Consider the following 24,925-nt stretch of genomic DNA (forward strand, 5'->3'; position numbering starts at 1 on the left):
AGAGAGCAGATTGTGATGAGTATGTAAATGTATTTTTTAAGATGTTTGCCTTTGAAACATCTATTTCCACTCTACAATGTAGTTGAATAAAATGTTGGTGGTTGCAAAGAGGCAAAAACACAGCAATACAGTTCACACAGAGGGAGACAAAGAGGGCCATCCATCCTCTTCCAGACGTCTGGAAGAGGATGGATAGAATTAAAAGACTAAGAAACAAAGAGGGGGCAAAGAAAAAAAAAACGGAAGTATTTGTGTCTAATTTTAGATGTTCATTCAATCTAACGCATGAAATTAGACTAATCTGGTAGAAAGTGTATTAGAAGGCGAGCACTGACGGAGCAGAGCGAGATTCATAGAACTGCTGGAGCGTGTTGTGTGTGTGTGTGTGTGTGTGTGTATGTGTGTATGTGTGTGTGTAAAGAAGTCTTTGTTTGTTTATGCAGAAACAAATGTGTTTTCACTGGAAAAATTCATATAAGCAATGGTTACCAGATTTATTCAAGTGACTTCTGTACAAGTAAGTTGCGGTATGCCTACTTAAACTTAGTATTTACTCCACCACATTTCATATTCTAGTTTTTACTAGGTTTTGGTTGCTATAGTTACTTTACATAATTAAGATTAATAATCTAAAATATAATCAACAAATAGTATACAATATCTTTTTTGTTAGTATTATTAATATTATTATTATTTGTATGTCGTTTATGGGAGGTAAAACATGCTCCCCAGCCCTAGAGCCGCAGATAGGGGACATTCTAAAACGCTTAACGTGAAAAAGCTTAACGCGGTTTAATGTACCCAAACAACGATCAGTCATCACCATATTTACCATGGCCATCTTGAACACTTAACAAAAACACCTGTCAAAAAAAGGAAACTCAAATCCAACGATTATAGAAGTTATCTCACGTTAACATTTTCTTCTTCATTGGTGTCTATGTCAAGGAAAAGGCTTTACCCGGTTTAATGTACCTAAACAACGATCAATTATCACCATATTTATCTCACATATTGCTCCTCATAACCAGTAAAAACTGTCAAAATATCGGACCCAACGTCCTATTATTATGGACGGTAGCTGACATTAAGCGTGTCTGCTTCAATAAGGGATATTGTAAGGAAAAAGCTTAACGTGAAAAAGAGAGCTCTCCCCTGGTGTGAGCAGGCAGCCCGTTATCTGCTGCTGCGGGGACACCGGGGGACTAATCCATGAACCAGGTGTTCTAAATCTCCCGCATCCGGGGGGGATTTGCTTCTGTGCCTTCTGGTTTTTCCACCTACTGGTTTCCGAGGCTGTCCAGATGCCGTGTAAACCTCAACGGCTACCCACGTCGACAGATTCGCTACAAATTCATCAACATTTTACTTGCCTTTGCATGTCGTACCTCAATATAAATAAACTGTACTGAAGTGAACGGAATATCTGAGCACGACAATAACATTGTACAGCGGGAAGATTGTGTTTTAAAAGAAATTAGGATGATCCGTCCACTGCACCGTCCAACACCCTCATTCACGGAAACAAACTTTGATTTCTCTCAGCAGAACAAGAATCACAATTTAACAGCGCAAAACGAAACAACTTACCTTGATTTAGGCTTAAAATCATAATTAAATCGTGCACTATAACCACCTGCTACACCTCTGCGCTATCCATGTGCAAGGACTCGTCATAAATTACAGCAGGCAGCACAACGGTTGGTGAAACAATCGGTCTCAAACAGCTGGTTACCCTGGGCTGGAGACGCGTTATCTCGAGGCTTCAAACAGCTACAACAACACGTTTCTATATTCGCTGGATTTGAGTTTAGTTTTTTTGACACTGTTCATGACAAGATATGGCCATGATAAATATTGTGATGATTGATCGTTGTTTAGGTACATTAAACCACGTTAAGCTTTTTCACGTTAAGCGTTTGAACGTCCCCGCAGATATGCTGCCCGTGACTCCTTTACTGTTAAGGCTAACTGCAGCGACGTCATTTTCTCCAAATGACAAAATAAATGCTTTCCCTAAACTGGTGACTGTTAATGGCCACATGAGGGCCTCTGTGTCCTCTCCGCAGCCTCCAAACCTCTCTCCTCATTTCAAGCCTTTGCCAAATTCCCTCCTCCTTCCTCCTCCTCCTCCTCCTCCTGCTCTTCTGCCTGCCAGTAGCCCCTCTCAGCAGGCCGCGTAGCGGAGCATTCACACCCCTCTGTCGCCGTTTAGCGGATGGAGCTCTCAGCTTGAGCCGGAGGGAGGAGGAGAAAGATGAACGGTAACCCGTGTGCCCGCAGGCTGGCCCGGCGCTCCAAATCCGCCCTGCTGATCGCCGCTCTTGCCGTCCTGCTGGTCCAGACTCTCATCGTGTGGAACTTCAGCAGCCTGGACTCTGCCAGCGGGGACGGAGGCGCCAGGAACCGGGAGAAGAGAGAGGACCGAGCCGGGGGGCTCAACAAAGCCGACAGGGTGCAACCGCGGAGTGGGCTGCAGAAGAAGGGCGACCCGCCTCCCTCGCTCGGAAAGGCGGCCGTTCGGCACAAGCTGCAGGCGGTAGGTTTAAATGACATCCGCTTCAGTGTTCACGGTGTACCTGGTTGCGTGAGTTTAGTTTTTTACACAGGTGTTTCCTCTACGACTGGGAAATTAGCGTTTGTCCCCGAGGGAAACCGCATGGTAGCTACAGAGAAGATGCTACGGAGTGGCTCCTGCTGCTCGCCTGTTGTTTTGGCAATTGCGTTTTGGCTGTTTTCGTTCCATAATGGAGACGTGTGGTAACACCAAACTTAATGTCAGAATCTGCTAATTTGAGGCATCGAGTAAAGACCATTATTCCAAGTTAAACGGAACTCTCTTGCCTTTTCGTGTGATTGTAGCCACTGTTCAGTTGACTGTAAACACATTCAATATACAAGCAGCATTTAAACAATTTTAGAACGTATCAATTTGTTTGTTTCACCCTGTTTTTCTAAATCCTCCGTAGTGCCAACAGTCAGCATGAGCAGAGTTAAATATAGATATTTGCTGTAAGTAAGTGCCTTTTATTGTTGATATACATGCCGAATGTAAGATTAAGACAGATGTAGTCCTAAACTATCTTCACTGTTGTTCTACACTATAGGCCAGTTTGTAGAAATTCAAGAACCCAAATAATTGTATGTTTTCTTAATAGAGTTTAGTTGCACATTTCTCAATAACAGAGCGTCTGCCTGTAGACCGTCATAATGTCGTTACTTTTATTTTAAAAGATCATATTATGAATCCCTTGATTCTAAACCTTAACAGCCATTTCATATTAAGAAAACTGTCTTAGAATTAGTAACTGTGGGGGCTAAAACTGTTAATTCAGTCTGTTATGTTTGTGATTTAAGGGTTCAATTAAAATCCTTCTTTTAGTGATATTAGGTGACCCTGTAGACACTTTAGGAAACTGGGAAACGATTAAGACATTTTAATGGAAATTGCTCCCCTGTAATACTGGCTTGTAAAAAGAAAATGGGAGTTAATTTTCAGTGGGGGAAAATCATCATGTTGTATTTTTGAGTCAAAGTTAAAACTCTTCTTTTTGTGTTTATTCATCTTTCCACAAACCTTTCTCTCTATCTTGTCACTTACATTTACTTTTTATGATTTCATGAATTAGTATGATTTGTATGATTTCATGAATCAGTTTGCATCCTCTAAGTCACCTTTTGAAGCTTTTCACAGTGTATGTATTTATGGCTTACATTTTATATGGTCCAATCACCATATGTGGCTTTATCTCACATATAAGATGTGAGGGAGATTCCGCAGTGTTTTTATGTTTAGAAATTAATGTTAAGTGCGTGTGTTGCTTTACCTGGTGGGATCCAGGTGTTCTCGTGTGTGTGTGTGTGTGTGTGTGTTTTTGCATACTTTCATTTTTACGTCCTTTCATTACAGTTAACCGGATGCTTTGTGATCTTGTGTGTGTGTGCGCCAGAGATACGTCCTGACAGTTATTGGCTTTTAAAACAGTAGAGATACATGCCAGCACTTTATTGCACCAGAGTTTGGGAGGTGAAGAGCGATGGAAGGAGAGAAAAGAGGATAAAATGAAACAGGAGGTTGATGTGAGAGCTACATGAGTTATTGGAGAGATCTGAAGACATAGCGAGCAGGGAAACACCTACAGTGTGTTTATTGGTCAGCGAGAGTGTTGGATTAATACCAGTTGTGAATATTGATGCTAAATCAAAAATACATGGCCTACTGTAGGCAATAGTTTTGCTCCAGTATTCATCTATTAGATTTAACCAGCCGCTCTGAATTGAGTAGAACCAGAAACTCATTTGTATTTCTGTTTCACTTCACTTTCTCTACATGTTCCTCTTCCGTACTTCATGTACAGAGTGTCTAACAGCTTGTGTTTTTCCTGTGGTAAAACATTTTAATCCCGCCAAATGTTTTGAGTCCACTCACGTCTTTCGATCAATTCTGAGTGCTCAATCTTCCTTTAACATCTGCTTCACATTTGATCTGAACCCAAATCTTGTACTAATGGTCCCTATGGGGCTGCAGAATTGGACAGATCAGGTTTTTTTTTCTTTCCCAGAGCCCTTTTTTTAGGGGGGGGCAGTTAGCATGATCGGTCTGCATACGGTAAAGGGCGAAAAAGTCTTACCTTATTGGAAAGAAGGCATATTCAGTTGCCTTTTATTTCCGACAATTTGTAGTAGTATTTCCAATCGACAAAACTGCTTAAAAAAGTAATATTAATATTTTAATACCACCATTAAAATCTCCGGGAGAGTCTGACCTAGCCAGACTCTGAACAGTTTGGTAAATTGCTATTAAACACAGTCAAAGAGAATTCTTTTCTTTTAAACCTGCAGAACCCCGCAGATTGAAAAACATGAAGATGATTTGTCTGTTTCTTCTTACCAGTAGTGTAGGTAAGAATGTGGAATTGTTTCAAAAAGATATTTTCATCATAAAATATTCTGTTCATTCTTTTTTCGACAAGCCATCTGAAAATAAGTCAAAATGTCCATCGGAACCCAAAAAGACATCTTTAATGTCAGCTTGCTCCGTTTCGTGCAACCAACAGTCCAAATCCCCAAAATATTCAATGACAAAACATTTCAAATCAGTTACGAACCGGGAACCAGATAATGTTATAAAATTGGTGTTAAAATTTGTTGCACAAGACACACAAATAAAGACCATCAAAAGAAAATCCATGTACCAGGCAACTATTTTGATTACTTGATTATTATGAAATGATAAATCCATATTTAAACAAATCACTGCTGTTGCAGCTTTGTGAAATTCTAGTTAAGTTTGAGTTGGGGGGGAGAAGCATCCTATTTCCAATAAAATAAGTTTGTGAGGAATGGTTTAGATAAGGTTTTTCTGATGGGATTTATACTTTTTAATTTTGTGTGTGTGTGTGAGTGAGAGTGTGTATACAGCGGCTTCCACAGTATACACACTCACATTGCAGTTACATTAATCTACCAGCAGTGTTTAGCTTTCCAGCAACCACACTGCGTCCATGTGTGTGATCATGTGTACTGACTGTCGATGTCCAGTTGAGTGTGTTTACAGCAGTTGTGGATGGCGCCCCAGTTGCACAATTCTCACATTCATCACACCTTTGAGGGGACAAATGCACACAGTGTTGCCAACACCGTGTGTCTCAGAGCTGATATAAATCCTAACGGTCAGATCAGAGGATTGGTTTGGATAAGGTTTCTCTGATGGGATTTGGGATTTATACTCTCTAATCTTGTGTGTGTGTGTGTGTGTGTGTGTGTGTGTGTGTGTGTGATCCTCGGGAAGGAACTTGTTTTGGTGGAACATGTGCACGTTCAAAAGTTGTTATAGTCACGTAACAGAAAACTCCGATTGGACAAATAGTCCATTCCATCATAAAGAAAGCGAAAGGAAACGGATATTGGTGAGATGACATGCGCCTGGCGGAAATTCCGTCAATAATGGATCAATCCCGAAAGTGGAATGTGGTGGATATAGACTATTATTTACAAGTTATCAGATTGTTATTGTTTCTATGGCTTTGGCTTACTTTTTGAAAGTAGTAGATATAGGAAAGTTGAGTGGAGCTCCACTGCTAAAAGTTGCAGATTTGTTCTTTGACGATTGTTTGTACATGTTCTGAACACCTGAAAACCAGACTTTTTAAACCCACTTAAAAAGAATAGTTCCCTCAATAACAATATAACTTGTACTCACCCCCCTAGGCTCTCTATAGTCCCAGAAAAGGTTTTCTATCAAATGGTATTAAGGAGAACGCACAACAAATTCCTGGCAGGGTAAGCCGGGTAATGTTGTTTAGCAATAGATTGTTAAAAAATAGATTTCAGGAGCACACAAATGGATATAAGACACTTGGATAATGTTCTATAGGAATTATCAGAACTTTTTGTGTCTTTATAACTTTTTTCTGCTGCCTGTGTTCGGCCATGTTTAAAGTCAGTGTGCACTGATTTGCTTCCATGTTTCTGTCACTCTCGGGACCAAAGAAAGCCTAGAGAGTAGAGAACTATATACAATAATATTGTTCTAGGGTTTTAAACAAGCAGCAACCTCCAGTCCTGAAAAGTGAAGCCAGTGCAGAAGTCCTGTTTAAAAAAAAAAAAGAAGAAGACTATAAAGCAGGGGCTGCTTTAAGGCTTGGCTACCTTGTAATTGATAAATCGCCACTACAGCGATGTCCTTGGGTGAGATCCGCCCCTTGCTCCCCCTCGGCTCAACCCTCTCATCCAAAAGTGGTCTGGCTCCAAAAAAACAAGATGGCAAAGGCAAAACTTGAGGCTTCACAACCGTAGTACACAAAGCAATGGGTGACATCATGGGTAGCTACGTCCACTTTTATATTTGATTTATTATTTTGCCTGTAGCAGCAGCAGCAGCATTAAAGTGATTTCAGTCAGAACTGCTGACTGTTAGCGTCTCAGATGTTTCCCTCCACAAAGCACGCGTCATGCTGCCATGTTACGCTCTCTATTGGCGATTAAGCACAACACACTGTTAAAACCAGAAAGCTGCTTTTATGTTTTTCTATTTTTTGGAGATAATTCTCTCTAAATCTGGCATAGATAGACTGAAATCCTGCTATAATCCGGGTCACCCTGCGGGTCCCGGGGCTACCACAGCCAGGTTTCACAGCACCATCCCGTCCCTCGTAAAAGTCTATTTAGCTCACTTTCTGTCCATCTGGCTCTGTTTTTCCTTTTGTCTCGCCAGCTCTATTTTCAGCATTTTGTTTAGACAGATAACTTTAACCCTCTACCTACAGTTCATTGTCCGTCTGGATTTATTTTATAAAAAAAGCTTGTTAAACATCAACCCTGTTGTCCACAGTCAAGATATGAACATCAGTTTTTTCAGGACAAACTGGGTTATTAGAATATTTGGGTTGCAGTGAGGTCACTTGAATGTTAAAAATGGTTGTAGGACCTTAAAGACAAATATATAAATAAAACAAAACATGAATCTCACAGCAGTCATGATATCACACACAGAGCAGTAAAACCTAAGCCATTTTCCTCTCTAAAAAACTTCCCATATGTCTTATGAGTCACACTGTGAAGAAATAATCGTAACTTATATAGTTGACAAAATACCTACATTTTTTCCTAAAAAAGTCCAGACGCTTTTGCCCTCATGACATTAACTTATGTAAATAATTAACATAATAATGTCATATTTATTGATATTACACCCATAGCAATGCTACACAAGTATTTGTGTGTCTAAAACAATTCTTCTATATGCAAAAATAAAGACTATAAACATTACGACTCATATAAAGCAGATACTATTTACATTTCTTCAAAAAGGCCCAAATATATGCCAAATCTCCAACCAGTGGGGCCATTTTCCTCTATAAAACAGTAATTATCTATCTTGTCTTCTATAACAGCTTTGATTGGATACTAGACTATTTTGACTGGGAAGATTGGCCTCTTTAGGACTCCATACGCTTTGGGTGACGTTGTGTACCATATATGGGCATACTGCTGCCCATATACACAGACGGAGCAGGGAGCTAGCGGCATAAACAAGCAACAACGCAATGAATTATGGACATATTGGATTTAATGTTCAACAACCCCGAAAAAGGCACAAGTTCCAGGCCGGACAGAAAATCACCTGCAGAGGCTAGAAAGATCCGGAAGAGACCTCCGCAACCGCTAACTCGTTAGATTTTAGCCGCAAAAATCTGTACGTTTCTATCTTTTATGGTTATTAAATGATTAAACTATGAATCAGAGGTGCTGTGTTTGCTCGTGGGCGAGTCTCTCGGGTTCAGAGGGTTTTAATTCACTTCCATTGTGAGATGAAGAAGAATGTGTTCCTAATCCTATATTTCTGGATTCGAATCATTGCTGTATTAATGTTGCAGTGTAATGCTGTAGGTGTTTGAAACTAATTTTAACTCCCTTTATGTCCTGTTGGGAGGTTTAATCTAAAGCAATGAAACCTATTCCATAAGACCATTGCCGTTGTATTTGAGAACCACGTATCTCTACAAATTCTACTTTTCATGGTTCCAGAAAAAGTTTTCTGCAATCAGCTTTATGACAATGTGTACAGTACAGTATTTATTTACCTCTGACATGTAGTGGAATGTATATAAAGTTGAAATGAAAATACGTAAGTACAATGTTTTCATTGCACTTTGTCACAATACAGCAACTATCCCACCTGAGCCAAGTGTAATCTGGAAGGTTTTCACTGGGCAACAGCAATAAAATCCAGCCTGTATGTTCTGACAGGTATACTGAAAACATACACACAGTACACAGAGTGTATGACTATTGCGTAACTGGGGCTTCTTGATTCCTGGTAAAAGAGCTCTTTATTGCTTGAAATGAAGGTTTTTTTTCTCTCTCTCTCTCTCTCACACACACCTTTTCATTATATTTGTAAAGCACCTTTTGTACAGGACAGGTAGCTAAAAGTGTATTCCCATTAAAAACAAAAAAAGAATATCGGTAAAGATAAAGTGATTAGTATTGCAGCGACAATACGCCATTTTAAAAGATCAGCTGATAAAAAAACAATTTCAAAAGCAGTAAAGGTAATTTAAGCAACAGCATGTGGGAAATATTCTTCTTTTTGTGGAGTAAGTATCTAGAAAGCCCGCGGATCATGAAGGAACACAAGACGACAGCGATGTCTTTCTAGTCAACAGATGTCAGAGCAACAGGTCTCCTTTGTTCCACCCTTCGCTTATCTCTCTCTTTTAATGTCTCTCGCCCCAAGCGTCTCTTCTGCCTTTCTGTCGCTTTTATCATCAAGCAGCAGGAGGTCTGAAGTCGATTTCAATAAGAACCTGCTGAGTAGGAGCGCAAACTGACTCACACTGTTACCAAAGCAGCAATGACTGAATGTGTTTGTGTGTGTGTGTGTGTGTGTGTGTGTGTGTGTGAGCATAGAGAATGATGCCTTTGTAGGTAAGCAGTGGTATTTTAGCTGTGGTCGGTCTCCATGGAATGCACAGGCTTCTGGGGAAAACCACAGGAGGATCTGTGAGGCAGGGAGAACCAGTTTATGTTTATTCTGTCTGCAAATTGAAAGAATCGCTCACACACATTTTAAAAGTTTATTTAGAGTATTCAGAATAGCGTTGCTAAATTCTGGGAATATTCAAATTGGAAACTTTTCATAAGAATGAATGGGAAATAACATGATTTTACAAATAAACTTACAATGATTTTTTAAATAGGATTTTGTGCTGTAGATTAAACTGTCCAACAGTATGTAAAGGCTCAAATGTGTTCCACTTCCACCAGCTGTAACATCCAACTGATGCTGTAAAGCATCAGTAATAATACTCTAATAATATTGCTATAATAAAAAAAACATGCTATAGATAATAACTCTCTGAAGCCGATTTCTTATATGAACTGCAGGCTTGTCACGTACAGACATCGGAGTTTCTTTTTCATACATGTCGCACACAACCGCAGATTGACTTACACTCACTGGAAATACTCGGTTTAGGCGAGGGGTGGCGCCTGGGTGGAGCGTTCAGGGGTTAATTTAATAATTTGTTCATAAACAAGAGTCTCTTGTCGTTCCTTGAATTTGTCTGATTTTGACGTATCTCCAACTTCTAGCTCTGTTCTGGTTTCTACCAACTCCTGAGGACTTTATTTAGCTTGTTGGTTGAAAACAGCTGCTCCTGAAAACAAGGTTGATGAAATGCAGGGGGCATAAAACCAAAACAATGAGGTGAGAGACGCACGCTGAAAGCCTCTGAAAGCTAAGTGGAACTGCAGAGCTGGTGATACGTCTCTAGTGTCATCTCCAAGTGATAGTGTTCATGTAAACATAGTCATTTTATCCGTTTTAATATAAGCAAAGCAATGATTCACCTCCTAACCTGTTGTTTTCTTTCTTGTGAAGCTGCATTCCAGACTTTCAGTGTGAACTGTTATTGTGAAACAGCAGGACAACATAAGACTAAAAAGAATGAAAGCGTTCCCATACACAGATATTATGCATGTACTTGCATGTTTTAATGTTTTTCTTCGGGCTGAAGCATATACATTTGCTCTGGCAGTGATCGGTTTCAACATGAAAATATGTCTATATTGATTTGATCTATATTTCCATCTGTCCACCTTGTGGCTGTTGCTTCTTTCAGTGCTCATTCTTTCTGGTTTTTAAGACTAACCCAACAAAAAAATACATGGATTTAGATCAGTTTGAACCAAACCAGAATGTTGGAGTTCCTCTGTCACAATGTCAACAGTTTCTGTAGCAGGTTCACAATAAAAGCCTCCCAGTGGGTGGCACGTGGACCGCTTTTAATTTACTATGTTCGCCATCATAATTTAGCATGTGAGGATCCTAACTAGAAATGGGGAAAATAACAATAGCAATAAATAGATGTTAGTGTAATCTCTTCTGCCGTGCTGCTGTTTCTAGTAGTTTTCAGTATAATTAAAAAAGGGCAGTTTCCTGCTGATTTTGCCTTTCTACTTATTTAAAAACGATCCTGGAGTGCAATATTGCAATCTTGTTAACATCACAATGACAGTTAAATAATATATATATATCATAGTGCATCCCTAATGCCAACACTTGCTAATTAGTCCAGCAGAGGCTGATGGGGCTGTCATTAGTCCTGCAGCCATTTGGTCATTAACCAAAGTACAGATGAAAATGTTGACCGGAGGATAGTGCTAAATTAAAAGTTATTGGGTGAAAATGTATTCTGATGTTAACATGAATGTCTGCCAATGTAATTTCTTTGGTTTAATACTCATTTTGTCTTCTCCCTCACAGGACGTCTACCATTCCCACCGGCCCAAAGAGAAGCTTCACCTGGACAGCAACAACAATGAGAACTCTGTCCCTAAAGACTTTGATACCATTGACAGCAACAGCAACCTGGGGGCTCGATCTCAACACCAGCGAGTGCCGGTTGCAAACCCCAAACGCAAGCTGGATAAGGCCCAGGCACAGAGCATGCTGGGAAAATCTGCTAACGAGGTCCTCAAGTACCCTCCTGTCAAATCCAGAGGGGTGGGCCACAATCACAACCGCACCCACGCCCGTAAACCCCATCCCCAGGTTCCAACCGTCCCAACACCGGTCCAGGGGTCCAATCAGGATCCACCGTTCTACAAGGCGAAAATGTCAGCCTCCCAGCTGCTACCCACTTCGGAGCCGAGAAAGGACCAGCCGCAGTGTGAAATCAGCGGGAAGGAAGCCATTTCGGCTCTGTCCCGAGCCAAGAGCCGCGAGTGTCGGCTGCAGATAGTGGAGGTCTACTGCAAACACAAAGACAGGGCGCTGATGCCTGAGAAAGTGCCTCGCTACTGCCCCATAGAAGGTGAGACCACAAGATTAATACAGAGAAAATGAATAAGTTGATGTTATATGATATATTAAGATAGTAAAATATATACTGAGTATACAATGTGGCCCCTAGTACAGGCATAGACTTTTCCAGAAGAAAACAATTCCTGAAAATCCACATTTAGATTGTGTTCAAAGGATTAAAGACTTAAAGACTTAGCAACCAACTTTAGGTCATCTTTGTTCCGGTCCTTTAGGGACTGTTTGAAAATTATGAGGGGAAAAGGTCATGAAGGCGCAGGGTTATGATACATATTGTTGGCTGAATGGAGAGCAGTCTGACTGTTTTGGGTGGAGGTGATATGACTCTTTTTTTTTTTTTCATTTCAAGAAAAAAGTTGTCACAATCCCAGAAAAGATACTCAATACCTCTTTTGATACCGCGGCATAAAGAGAGAAAAACCCCCTTGGCACATGAAATAGGATAAAACCCTGCACATAGTAAATGAACTGTTCTCATATGGCGCCTTTCTAGTCTTAACGACTACTCAAAGCGCTTTTACATAGTGCAGGAACCATTCACACACTGTGGCCAAGGCTTCCGTACAAGGTGCTACCTGCTCATCAGATAAACACTCACACACATTCACACTCTGATGGCTCGGCATCGGGGGCAACTCGGGGTTCAGTGTCTTGCCAGGGATCAAACTAGCAACCTTCCGATTGGCAGGTGACCACTCTACCATTGAGCGTGTGGATTTAAACAAGTACCTGAACACATACCAACACATTTGTAATGACATAATTACTGTTGTTAAAGGTTTTCCCTACTTTGTTGTCCCTGACCTGTCCCTAGTTGATTTTTCATCTGTGCTGCTTGAGTTGAAAATCTGATTGTTTTGTACAATCAAAAAAGTATCAGCGTATTTGTACTTTTAACAGCCAGAGCTGAAACGATTAGTCAATTTTTTATTCAACATTCTCCAGTTGCAGCTTCTCAGAAGTGAAAAAAAAACTGTTTGTTTTATATCTGCTTTAGGAAAATTCAGATTTTGAAATTATTTTTTACAATTTTTTTCCCATTTTGCCGACCTTTGATTACTTGATCACTAAGGAAAATATTCTGTTTAATCCATAAAAGGAAGAATTCTTATTTTAAAAACAAACATTTTTTTTAAAAAACTTTTGGTAATTTTGTACTAATTTCAGTCAAGCTAAGTGTTTTTTGTCGCCACTAGATACTTATTAGCTGCATGATAAAATGAATTCTTAACTTACTTTTAAACAGCAGGCACTGTTGGCTTACCACCAACAGATTTCTTACTGGAAAATCAAGTCTAGTCTACAATATGCTTTATTTTTATAATGATGATCCAATTTTTTGTGTGGAAGATATTGTCTTGAAACATCACAGTAAAGATGTCCGTTGGTCGGATAAAGTCTAGTCACACTGAAAAAATGGAGGCCCTATTTCGTAGCATATTTTCATGTTCAAGTAGTCTATACTTACTGTATGTGTGTGATCTGGAATATGCGCACACAGACTTATTGTACATAGTTGGATTTAAATGTATTAACCTATGATTTAAGGACAGCTTCAGCCCTTCATGTTAACACAGCTGGTGATTGAGCCAGTCCAACAAATGAAAGGGTGACAGGTTAAAAGACAGAAAGCAAAGGAATTGAAATGAACGGGCGGCTGCTTTGAAGTGGCATGTTGCAAAAAGTCAGAGGTTTTTTTTGTCTTCCAAATTTATCCTTTGGAAGCATTTTTAACCCTGCACGTGCCAGAGCCCAGAAGAGGCATCCAGTTTGTTGCCAGTCCTATTTTCAGGGACTGAAAGCATGGATGGACACAGCAAGGATGATACTCAGTCAGCGTAATTACACCCCAATTAAACAAACAGTTTGCAGTCTTATATTTAGAAAGGCTGACTAATGATTTACTTGTAGTCGTGCTCTCTGAACCACCCAGGGCCGTTTGAGGTTTAATTTATATGATTATAGGTTGCTTTGATGATACACTAGTCATTATATCCACAGACTGGATCTGCTGCGAAAGATGATTTGGTTTGACGTCTGATTTTGACTTTTGTCGTTTGCTCAATGTAGAAGAAGCGGGTTGTTGAAACAAAGTTTGGTGTTCCTGCACTCATTCAGGCGTACGTGTACATCCCAAAACATGCACAACATCTCTTTCCCCCCACTCCCTCTGTCTGAGCAGCAGTGCCTGGCTAAGAAGCCTGATTACAGTTATTTCTACTCAAACTCTCAATCCCAGCATGCCCCACAGCCCGGGAAGGTCACTAATTAGGCCACGCAGGTCTAAACCCGTGCCATCTTTAGAGTGAGTGTGATGATGGAGGCTGTCAGAGGGTTTGTATATACAAGAGGCAGATTTAGCTCAGCCAGCCACAGACGGCAGAATAGTACCAGGAAGACAGACGTGACGTTGGAGGAGTAGAGATCAGGGTTGACGGTGACATTGACAGTGATGTTGTCTTAAACCAAGAAACCCAAATCCAGGAAGTGATGTCTGTCTTACTGTTCTCTTTTCCGATGCGTGACTAACAAAGGGTGCTAAAAATTGCTGATTTGATCCGTTTTGGTTCACTAAATATATCACAAACTGCAGTAGGGCTGCAGTGTTAATTTACAATATGTAATTAATGTTACGATTATTGCCTTAGTTAATGGATGTGTCTAATAAAGGTGCTCTGTGTCCAGGTAAGGCTAATGTGAATGTACAGTGGGAGGAGGACCCCTCAGAGGCTGCCCAGCTGGTGCCGGCACGGATCGCCTTCGTCCTTGTCATCCACGGCCGAGCCGTGCGTCAGTTCCAGCGCCTCTTCAAAGCCATCTACCACACCTCGCACTACTACTACATCCATGTAGACCAGGTGAGACCACTGGGCGGCATTACAAATGGAGAAGTCAACTTCCTGAGCCACAGCCAGAAAATATGTGAAAAATATCCAGAAAAATGTGGACAAATGTAAATGTTACATTGTTCTTTTTTTACAAACTTTCTGAAATTGTATATTTAAATAAATAGACAACTGTATTGAAATAAAATCCTAAATGTGTATTTTGGATGTTGAGTCTCAAAATTGACCAGCGCGTGAACAAAAATGATGTAAGAACTTCTGAAAATAGGACAGACATGTCCGTCACTGCTGATTGGTTAGAGCAAGATGACTCCCCCAAAACAGAAAATGGCTTACCTCTGATAGACACAAATATTTTAATAACTGTGGAAATATCTGTTAATGAGCACAACACCAGATCTGTTTGAATCACGGGAAAAACGGGAGATCTTTGGATAATTGGGACGGTTAGCTTGCAGGTAGACTGGTTGTATCAGCAGCAGTCGTATGACGGAGTGTCATTTCCAAATATTTCCTAATGGAGATTTCAATAGTGCTCACAAAACAAAAGCACACTAACTTTGCTTTTTGCTTTTAAATTTCCACCCTTCTCAGAGGTCCAACTACCTCTACAGAGAGGTTCTGACTCTGGCCGGACAGTATCCCAACGTCCGAGTGACTCCCTGGCGGATGTCCACCATCTGGGGCGGGGCAAGCCTGTTGACTATGTACCTACGCAGCATGGAGGACCTTCTTCAAATGTCCGACTGGTCCTGGGACTTCTTTATCAACCTTAGCGCTGCAGACTATCCCATCAGGTGAGAGACCGGGTCAGCCACAGGGGGGGTCACCTCCTTAGTGATTAGATTCATTCTACTTTTCATTTCTTTATGTCGAAGCAACAGTTTTAAAGAACTGAATTTAAGGACCAGTTGGTTAAATTTCAAGCTAACTAGGTCCAAAAATTACCCTTATCAGGTTTTCTATTTGTGCTTGAACCAAACGATCTGACTATTTATCTATATTATCTGACTAAAACATTTTAGTCAGATCATTTCTTTTGATTTATTGATTATGTCAAATTCCATCCAAACACACAGCACATTGATCTGTTATGGCCTGGTTTGGTTTGTTTAAGGGCTTATGGATCAGGTTACGTGGCCAATAGACCTCAAGTGCATCAACTGTGAATGCATCGAGAGTCTGTGTGTAGCTTTGAAGCTGAGCTTTTTGAATGGCTGTTTTGCTGCTTGGGCATTTGAAGGGATCTGTACTGTTGAGGAAAGAGCTTGGCTGGGATCAGTGGAGGTGTTGACTGGTGATGTGCTCGCTGTAACTGTAGCCTGGACTAAAAGAGGTAACGGAAAGAGAGGTTTGGGGAGATCTTGTGTTTGGCTCATCAATGAAATCGGTACAGTTCCATTGGCCCATTTATAACTAACTTGTGCCAATTCTGATGATGAGGGTCCGGCCACCAGTCCTGCTGGATTATCAACACTGGTGAGCCAAGCCATCTTTACTAACTTTTTTTTTTTTTTTTTTTTTTTTTTTTTTAGAACCAAGGAGGTCATGTTTTTGGCTCAGTTTGTGCTGTTTTTGTTGGTTTGTTTGTCAGCAGGATAACATTCCACTTTTGTTAAAATGACCAAATAGGGGCATTGAGCTGCATCCATCTGGTGTCGGACTCAGAATAATTGAAAAAAATTGTTTTTTAAAATGTCATATTGCATATGCATTTATTTAAATTTAAACACACACGCAGATACACACACACACACACACACACACACACACACACACACTGATCCACTCTCTGTCCACCTATCAAAGTGACTGTTTGAACACCCTTCCAGCTAAAATCCATAGCACAGCCACACCATAAATAGCTTTGACGTCATAGAGAGTGAGTCAATTGTGTGTGTGTGTGTGTTTGTGTTTGTGTGTGCGCGCGCCTACTGCATGTTTCTCTTTAACCCTCAAGAGAAGGTCACATTAACTTTTCAAATATCCAACCGCTAGCTTCAGAGGATCATACATCTGACAACGAACCAATGCAATTTATTTTAGCAGTCGGCATATTTATCAAACATGTACACAAAAGCAAATTTAGGAAATTGTCTAAACAGTATAGTGAAGAACACAAATTCGCTATCTTGCCAGAAGTCAGTTTGATACAACGCTCATGTCTACACTATGAATTTAAAGCTACAGCTTAGCCAGAGCCCATCTACAGAGAGCCTGTTCACTCCCTATTTAGCCACAGTGGACCGAATTTGGGTGCAGTTCCACCAGAGTCCGAAGGGGAGTCTACGTAGCTAGACGGCTACATTTGTCTCTTCTGCCTGATTGTCATCAAGAAATCTGATTTGATTGTAGTTTTTGCAAGTTCAACATGGATTATGGGTCAAAAGTTGAATGAACAAGTACTTTAGTCCATTCAATTTCTTACAGGCTGAGTCATTGTTGCCCATAACACGCTAGCATTCTGCTTATGAATCCTGATTGGTCAGTTAAGGACTGATTACAATCAGAGATCCCGCTTGATGGCATCCAAAGCGTGCGTCCATGCGTGTGTGTGTGTGCACACAGCATTTTGGTGATAGTGTTTGTTTATGTATCAAGAAAATTCTCCTAGTTTCTAAGCTAAATAAAGCCTGTTGGATCTTCTGGAAAACACGTCGTCACAAAGCTAAAAAACAGGGCTGTTTTCTGACACCATGAAAAGCTGACTTTTCAGAGGTAGGCTGGATGGTTCTCACAGGACAGCGATTTAAAAGAACATCATTTGCTAAATGTGAGAAACATATTTTGTGATACATGACCAGATGCCGCAGCCTCAGTTAGATTTAAGAGTGTGTGAGATACTGATCAACACAAACATAACCACAAACGCACACATGCACGCCTGCGGTTCGTCTTAACGGCTGTAATTGAATGTAATCAAATGATCTGTCTGTCTGCTGTCCTGTCTAGGGGTTAGGGCGACACCAGACTCGAGCCCTGTGCTTCCAGCTCCGACTCCATGCTGGGAGTGGCTGTGTGAATGTGCAGCCTGCCTCCGCTTCAGGCCACACACTGCAGCTTAGCTGTTTGCTCTCAGCTGGAAGAGGAAGCTAAATAAACTGGTCCAGCTGTCCCAAACTAAATTGTTTAGAGGCAGACCAATTGCCCTAAATGGAAGATTGTTTTGCATTGTTTAAAAGAAACACACGATTTGTTAGACTATTTAATGGCGTCCTGCTTAGACGTGCATCCATTTGATGAAGAAATCCCCCTTTTAAGCACTGTTTAAAAAAAAGAAAAACAAAAAACAGCCATTGGGAATGTGTGTTGCGTGAGTCTATTTCATGGTTTGGGGATGTTTTTCTTCCTCATGTAGAAACGCACATAACAATACATTATGAGATCATATAAGAGCAGCAAGTGTTTTGGCAATTTAAATTATGAAATATAAATGTGGCCAAAATATGAGATTGGGCTGCTGAGAATGGACCTCTAAGTTTTTTATTTGTCAGTGGTGGAATGTAACGAAGTAAATTTTCCCCAGCACACATTTAAGGTAATTAAGTATTTTCTTCCCATGCCACTTTCTCCTTCTCCTCATCGCTGAGGGAACATTTTTATTCCATTAGTAGCCTACAGCTGAAGGTAGGGATTAATCCATCAATTGACAGAAAATTGATTGGCAACTATTTTTGATCAAGTCATTTTTATTTGATTTGCTGCTTTACATTTTTATTATCATAATGAAAATAAAGTAAGTTTAAAATGTGTTCCAGCCCAAACAAACAGTAAAGAGACAAGTCAATAGGATTCATCCTCTGGGAACCATGACTGTCTGTACAAAATGGAATGGGATTCCATCACTAGCTGTTGAGATGTTTCAGTCTGGTTTAAAGTGGTGGACCGATCGACCAACATTGCCATCACCAGAGCCCCTCAGCTAGCATCGCTTAAAAAAACATTATATATACATCAATAAAGTGACCAGTGTAACCAAAGTTTACGCAGGGATGTCAAACTTAATTTCACTAAGGGCCACACTGGAGGATGAGAATCGCATTAAGGGCCAGACATGTATATTTTATTGACTTGCTTATTTTGACTGTATTCTTGCATGCTTAAACAGCCTTCTCACTTACTGTACATATGGTTCACAAAAAGCCCTAAAAAAGTTCTTTAGCCATCCTACAATTATACAAAACAATGCATTCTGGGTCACATTTTTAAAATTAGTCTACCACACAGCCAACTCACAACGACCTGTTTTACAGGTCTCAATATGACAACTCACTGGCTGTGTGGGAATTTCAGGATCTCAAGTTTGCGCATTTCTCACGGGAAAGCCGTGGTGAGTGCGTTTGCCACTGACTGTCTAGTCACATAATCACCTTTCATCCTCAAGCTCCTAGTCCTGTAACTGGCGATTTCCTCTCCCATCTCAGAAAATCTGCGTAACACTTTGCCACGGTTTAACCAACATACCCCTGTGTGCAATTGCAGTCTGCAAACAGTTTTCCGTCTTTTAGGTTTGGCGCCTAACTAGGTGGGCCCTAGCCTGGATGCCGGCCAAACTTAGCCCCACCCACAACATTTGAGGTTGGGAAGTTCAGTCTTGACTTGATCCGTTGTGGAGCAACTATGCTCGAACAACAACTGTTCGGACCAATCAAATTTTCAAAGCGGGCCTTATACGATGATGGACAGATGATCAACAATAACATAATCCACCACGTCACCAAAGAGCACTTGGCTTGAATTAATTTACAACAAAGACGGCTGTCGCTGGAGAATTGAGCTCAAGCCCCCAGGAACAGCACCATGTCTTAAAGCAACCATGGGCTTAGCGGCCAACGGTGGACCTGCACCCAACTGGCCCAGAAAGACTTTTCCCATAGACTTTGCATGGCGAGAGAAACTTGTAGATTTCAGCGGATCACTTTTTGGGGTTACAACAATTTACCAGCCCGAACACTTTAAGGGTTTGTGTTTAAAACGTCGCGTTTTTAACATTTTTTACATTTAACACTAGTAGCCGATTCCACAGTTATTGAACTGGCATGATGAGCAGATCTGCAGGTCTGCGCCCGTTCACGTCATCCTGCACTGCGTCAGGCTCATATGACGGTTCTGCCGAGTTCCTGTAGCTATAATAATGGATACAGCTAAAGGTTGTAATTTAGCATCCATCCATCCATCTTCGACCGCTTATCCGGGTAATTTAGCATGTGTTCTTTTAATACGTCCATGGCATTATCTTATGATACATCCGCGGGATGTATGTATGCTGTAAACCCTGTGACGTCAATTCAATTCAACGTCATCATTGTTTTCCAAACTGTGGGGGCTATCGGCTAGTAGCTAACATCAGCGGTAGTTAGCAGTTGAAACCTGTTGACAGCTATGCGTCGCTCAACACACGTTGCATACTCCCTAGCTCTGATTGGTTGTAGATCTATCCAATTGAGTGCAGAGGCATTTGCTTCCTTGTCTGGTTTAAAAAAAAAAAAACATAATCAGACTCATATTCCATCTAGAATCTAAGTATGACGATGTCCGGCTAGGTGGGCCCAATTCTGATCAAATATTGTGAGGGGCCATATTTGGCCCGTGGGCCTTGGGTCTGACATATGTGCTTAAAGTTTGATGCTGGAGGTGTGTTTCTGAGTTGATGACTGACAGCCACTTTCTCCCTTCAGGACCAATGAACAGCTGGTGGCTTTCCTTTCCAAGTACCGCAACATGAACTTCATCAAATCTCATGGCAGAGACAACGCACGGTAAGAGAGGGAGACAGTGTTTTTCTCTTTTTCTCTCTCTGTTAGTGATGGGGAACTTGTTTTTGTAGGAGAGCTACTTGTAAAGGAGTAAGGTAATTAAATAAAATCCTTCATTTCCTTACTCATTACAGTCTAGTCAGAATACCCTGTTACGTCTATTCTTCTTAAAGCTATGTCTGACTCGGCATGTATACCAAAATTGTTTTTGTTTTTTCTTTCATTTAGTGTAATGTGATTTTTGTTTTCTACTGCTGAAACTTTAATCTGTTTTTCAGTTTGAACACAGGTTTAGTCACAGAGGTATTTACAGTCTGCAGGCTTAGATGGGTTCACTAACTGATCAGGGGCTGAATAGTGAGCTTGTATTCACTAATAAGCTTATTGATATACAGTAAACTGTACTGTACTGTATGTCTATCTTAAAGTATCCCAGTACTTTTGTCTCAGGAGGAAGTAATTATACACTGTTTCAGTTTGAGTTACCAGCTTAACACTGGAGGCCGTGTCCTCTCAGTTTCATTCGTAAACAGGGTCTGGACCGCCTCTTCTACGAGTGTGACACCCACATGTGGCGTCTTGGGGACCGCAAGATCCCAGAGGGCATTGCGGTGGACGGAGGATCTGATTGGTTCCTGCTCAACCGGCCCTTTGTGGACTATGTGGTCAACTCCCGGGACGAGCTGGTCAGCAGCCTGAAGCACTTCTACACCTACACACTGCTGCCTGCTGAGGTAACACGCACACACGCACACGCACACACGCACAAACGCACTCAAGTAAACCTTCATGTACAAATACACAGGAAGTGTGTGCTGGTGTTCCCTAGAAGACAAGAGAGTTCATATAGAGAGTTCCGGCAGCATTTACAGACAAACAAAATATGCCACAAACCAGAATTAGACAGACGTGTGATTTATAAAATTTTATTAAAATACAATCATGTAAAGATTAACGGTCTGAACCTATATAAAAAAAAGATGAAGAACCTTAATCAATCAAAGAAATGATTTTTAGATGAATCACTTTTCAAAACAATCGTTATTTGCAGCTTTAATATTTTTTGAATTTTGTAGATGGATTCAATATTTTATTAAGATTAGAAAATACTTGAATAAACTCAATGGATGGATGGTAAATAAACTTGTCTGTCTCTCTGTGCTCCAGTCATTTTTCCACACTGTGCTGGAGAACAGCGCCCATTGTGAGACCATGGTGGACAACAACTTGAGGCTCACCAACTGGAACCGCAAACTGGGATGTAAATGCCAGTACAAGCATATTGTGGACTGGTGTGGCTGCTCACCCAATGACTTCAAGCCCTCGGATCTGCCACGCTTCCAGGTGAGACATTTGTTTGAGTTACTTGGCCAAGTCTTTACAGACTTTAGAATATTTCAAACATTACTGAATAGAAAATGGAAAGAATCAGGCATGTGTCCACCTGCTTGAAAACTTGAGCACTTGCCTCAACTTGTGGGAAATTCTGCCACGACGCTATTGCCTAAAATGAAGGGATGTGTTTCCCTGCAGCTCTGTACCAGCGTAGTGGTATTTTTCTTAGACAGATTTACCAGAGACTTTGTGCTGAACTCAAATGTCCTCTGCAGACATGGTTGAAGTCTGTCTTTGTGCAGCCAGCTACTGGTTTCATTGTTACTCAACTGTTAACAGAAAAAAAAACATGATTATTGATTTATTTCTTTAAAAGAATAAAGAATGCTGTGTTTTTATTACTTTACTTTTCTACCACGCCTGTTGACATTAAATAGGACAGACCTGGTTGTGACTTCTCAATAGTCCCAAAGCTTTCCATGGGTGAAAATTCTTTGGATTTTTTTGTATCAAATGTGACAATGTTGCAGCCCTATAATGAGAGGTGGAGCACAGCTACAGAGAGGCTAGTCATCATGTTAAGTCGCTCTGTTCTGTCCACCCTTCCCTTTCAGGGCCTTGGTGGCCTGGGACCAGAATAGCTTCGTATTCACAAATTAGCAGTGCTGCTTTTACTTACAGTAGGCGGTCCTGGGCTCCCTGTAACGACAGACCTGAAGACAGCGTCTGTGGTCGAGCTACTGATGGTTTCTATAAGAAGAGCTGATCCTGGAAACAGCTGTACACTTTAGGCAGTTTATATTTTTAGAGCTTTGTAGCTAGTTGGCGCTGAGGTTTCTAAGGTTGTCATTATCATAATGCTGGGTTTGGCCAGCAAGAAAGACGGCTCAGAGTCCTCAGTGTACGGGTCAGGAACACACGTTATTTCCATTATTTAACCGGTTAAGAATCATTGAGTGATTAGGAATATCAACAACAAAAAAACTGAAGACCTGCTTTTAAACTATTAGGAGTTTTGTTTCTGTGCAGTGTGTTGGATGTTAATCTTTTTCTCTGAGACAGGATCCAGTTAAAAGCACATAAACCAAAGACTGAGGGCAATCAATGTGTAAATTAGTGAAACAATGGAGAGAAAATGAGTTGGCAACAATTCTGATTATCCATTCACTTACTATTCTATTAATTTACCAAGCAAATATCCCAGTTTCAGCTTCTTTAATGTGAGAGTGTTGCCTTTCTCTCTTTTATATAATTGGAAAGTCATTGGAATTATGGACTGTTGGTCAAACAAAGCATTTATGAAAATGTGAAATTGTTCTGTTTTTTTTAAACTACTGTACATTTTTTGACTGATTAATTGATAATCAAAATAATCATGATTTGTTTATATTAACCCTCATGTTGTCCTTGGGTCAAACTGACCTGTTTTTCTTGATCAATTTGGTTGTAATTACCAAAAGTAACATGATTGATTCTACAAATCTCTACTTTCATTAATTTCGGGGTGTCTTATTCAATTTTATAGTGATTTTGAAATAGTATTGAGTAAAAGTTGACATATTCCAGTCTGTGATTATTCATCAACATACTTTCCTTTAATTTTAATCTAAATAATTCCTAATTTCTGCTTTTCTAACTCAAACATTAGGTATAATTTCCTATAAAGGAGGTTTATTGACCATATATTCCAAAAATAACTGTAAAACTGGATTTAATAAGTTAGTGTTTCATAGTGTTGAAAACGTCAAAAGTGAATAACATTGAAAAAAGCATCAAAAGTGATGGAAAAGGGACAAAACGTAAAAGTGTAAAACAACGATAAAAACAAGCAACAAAAGTGTTGATTTTCAATTTTGACGGAAAGACAACACAAGGGTTAATATTGTTTAGAACTGAAATACTTGATTAATCGATCAATGATCAATAATTGATCAAGCAATAACCTGCATTCTACTGCATTTACTGTACTTTGGTACTTAAAGTATATTTGGAAAGTTGTAGTTTTAAACTTTTACTTTAACGTGTTTAACTTTAAGTTTTTGTTAAAATTGTAGTATTGCTTTTTTTACTTAGGTAAAAGATCTAAATACTTCATTCCCTAATAGTAATACTGTGGTTCAAAAATAAACTATTGGAGGAAAAAGCAAAATCTGCAGCAGCATGTTATACAAAGCTAAAACCTGTTTAATCTCAATCAACTAAATAAAGAGGAAACCGCTCCAAAAAAAGAGCAGTGATGAATCATATTTGGCTGGCCTTCTACAGTGAAAACGGAGAACATACAGTTTTATATAATAGGCCTCTGATCTTCTGATGAAGGAAACAAGAGTCCCTCTTGAGCCTGTAATCGTGGTTTCCACTGTTGTCTTTAGCTGTGTAAGGACACAGATTGTTAGGTAACAGCCCTAGAATAACCTGCTGGATAAAACTGTCCTGCTGAATGCAGAGCTCAGCTGCTGCCTGGGCAGTCGGCATGGCTCTCATTAGGTTGGGGTTTCCTGGCTCGCTTGTGCTGCCGGGGATCACCAATAGTTGCTTTGCTGAGGTCACACCCTCCTGATGACATCATAACCCACGCCCTTCCTTCCTCCAGACTGGCCCCTGTGTGTGTGTGTCCGTGTCCTAACTTGGCTTTCCATAGAAGGCTCTCCGGTATAGCTTGCTTTTGTTTGGACCCTCTACGTTTGAATTGTGATTTGTATGTCCATAGTATGTTCAGCTGATATGCAAATAGTGCTGACCCTAGACTTACCTTTGGTTATATTGTAAAGTTTTAATGTGACTAAATTGATTGGTTGAGCAAGCGAAAATCTGCAAAATCTCAAATTGATTAATTGTTTTAGTTATTTATTCTTCTTATTCTCGCACTGTTGCTTGCTTTGTAGGAAACTACTGGAATTGTTGGGAGTGTGGTCTAGACCTACTCTATCTGTAAAGTGTCTCGAGATAACTCTTGTTATGAATTGATACTATAAATAAAATTGAATTGAATTAAAAATGACACAGATTCTTTTTGCCCCAGCTTCTCAAAGTTGAAATATTTGGAGTTTTTCTTATTTTTCCATGATAAAAGTAAGTTGGATCTTGCTAACCTGTAAACTTTTTATATTTTAAGTGAGGCTTTTTAACTGGAACAACTGGATGCTGAAGATTTATTT

General features: G+C 40.2%; 1 protein-coding gene across 1 annotated transcript in view; it reads left to right on the forward strand.

Annotated features, from left to right (window-relative positions):
* Window positions 1-2,053: 2,053 nt before the first annotated feature.
* Window positions 2,054-24,925, forward strand: part of LOC117957670 (xylosyltransferase 1-like) — a 38,480-nt gene continuing 15,608 nt past the window's right edge. The window contains exons 1-7 of the mRNA XM_034893580.1: window positions 2,054-2,539; window positions 11,273-11,822; window positions 14,516-14,688; window positions 15,271-15,473; window positions 20,355-20,435; window positions 20,950-21,166; window positions 21,600-21,776. Coding sequence (XP_034749471.1) covers window positions 2,258-2,539; window positions 11,273-11,822; window positions 14,516-14,688; window positions 15,271-15,473; window positions 20,355-20,435; window positions 20,950-21,166; window positions 21,600-21,776 — 1,683 coding nt within the window. The 5' untranslated portion in view covers window positions 2,054-2,257. The remainder of the gene's footprint in view (window positions 2,540-11,272; window positions 11,823-14,515; window positions 14,689-15,270; window positions 15,474-20,354; window positions 20,436-20,949; window positions 21,167-21,599; window positions 21,777-24,925) is intronic.

This window comes from Etheostoma cragini, chromosome 15 (genome assembly GCF_013103735.1).
Source record: "Etheostoma cragini isolate CJK2018 chromosome 15, CSU_Ecrag_1.0, whole genome shotgun sequence".
In the NCBI taxonomy this organism is placed as follows: domain Eukaryota; kingdom Metazoa; phylum Chordata; class Actinopteri; order Perciformes; family Percidae; genus Etheostoma; species Etheostoma cragini.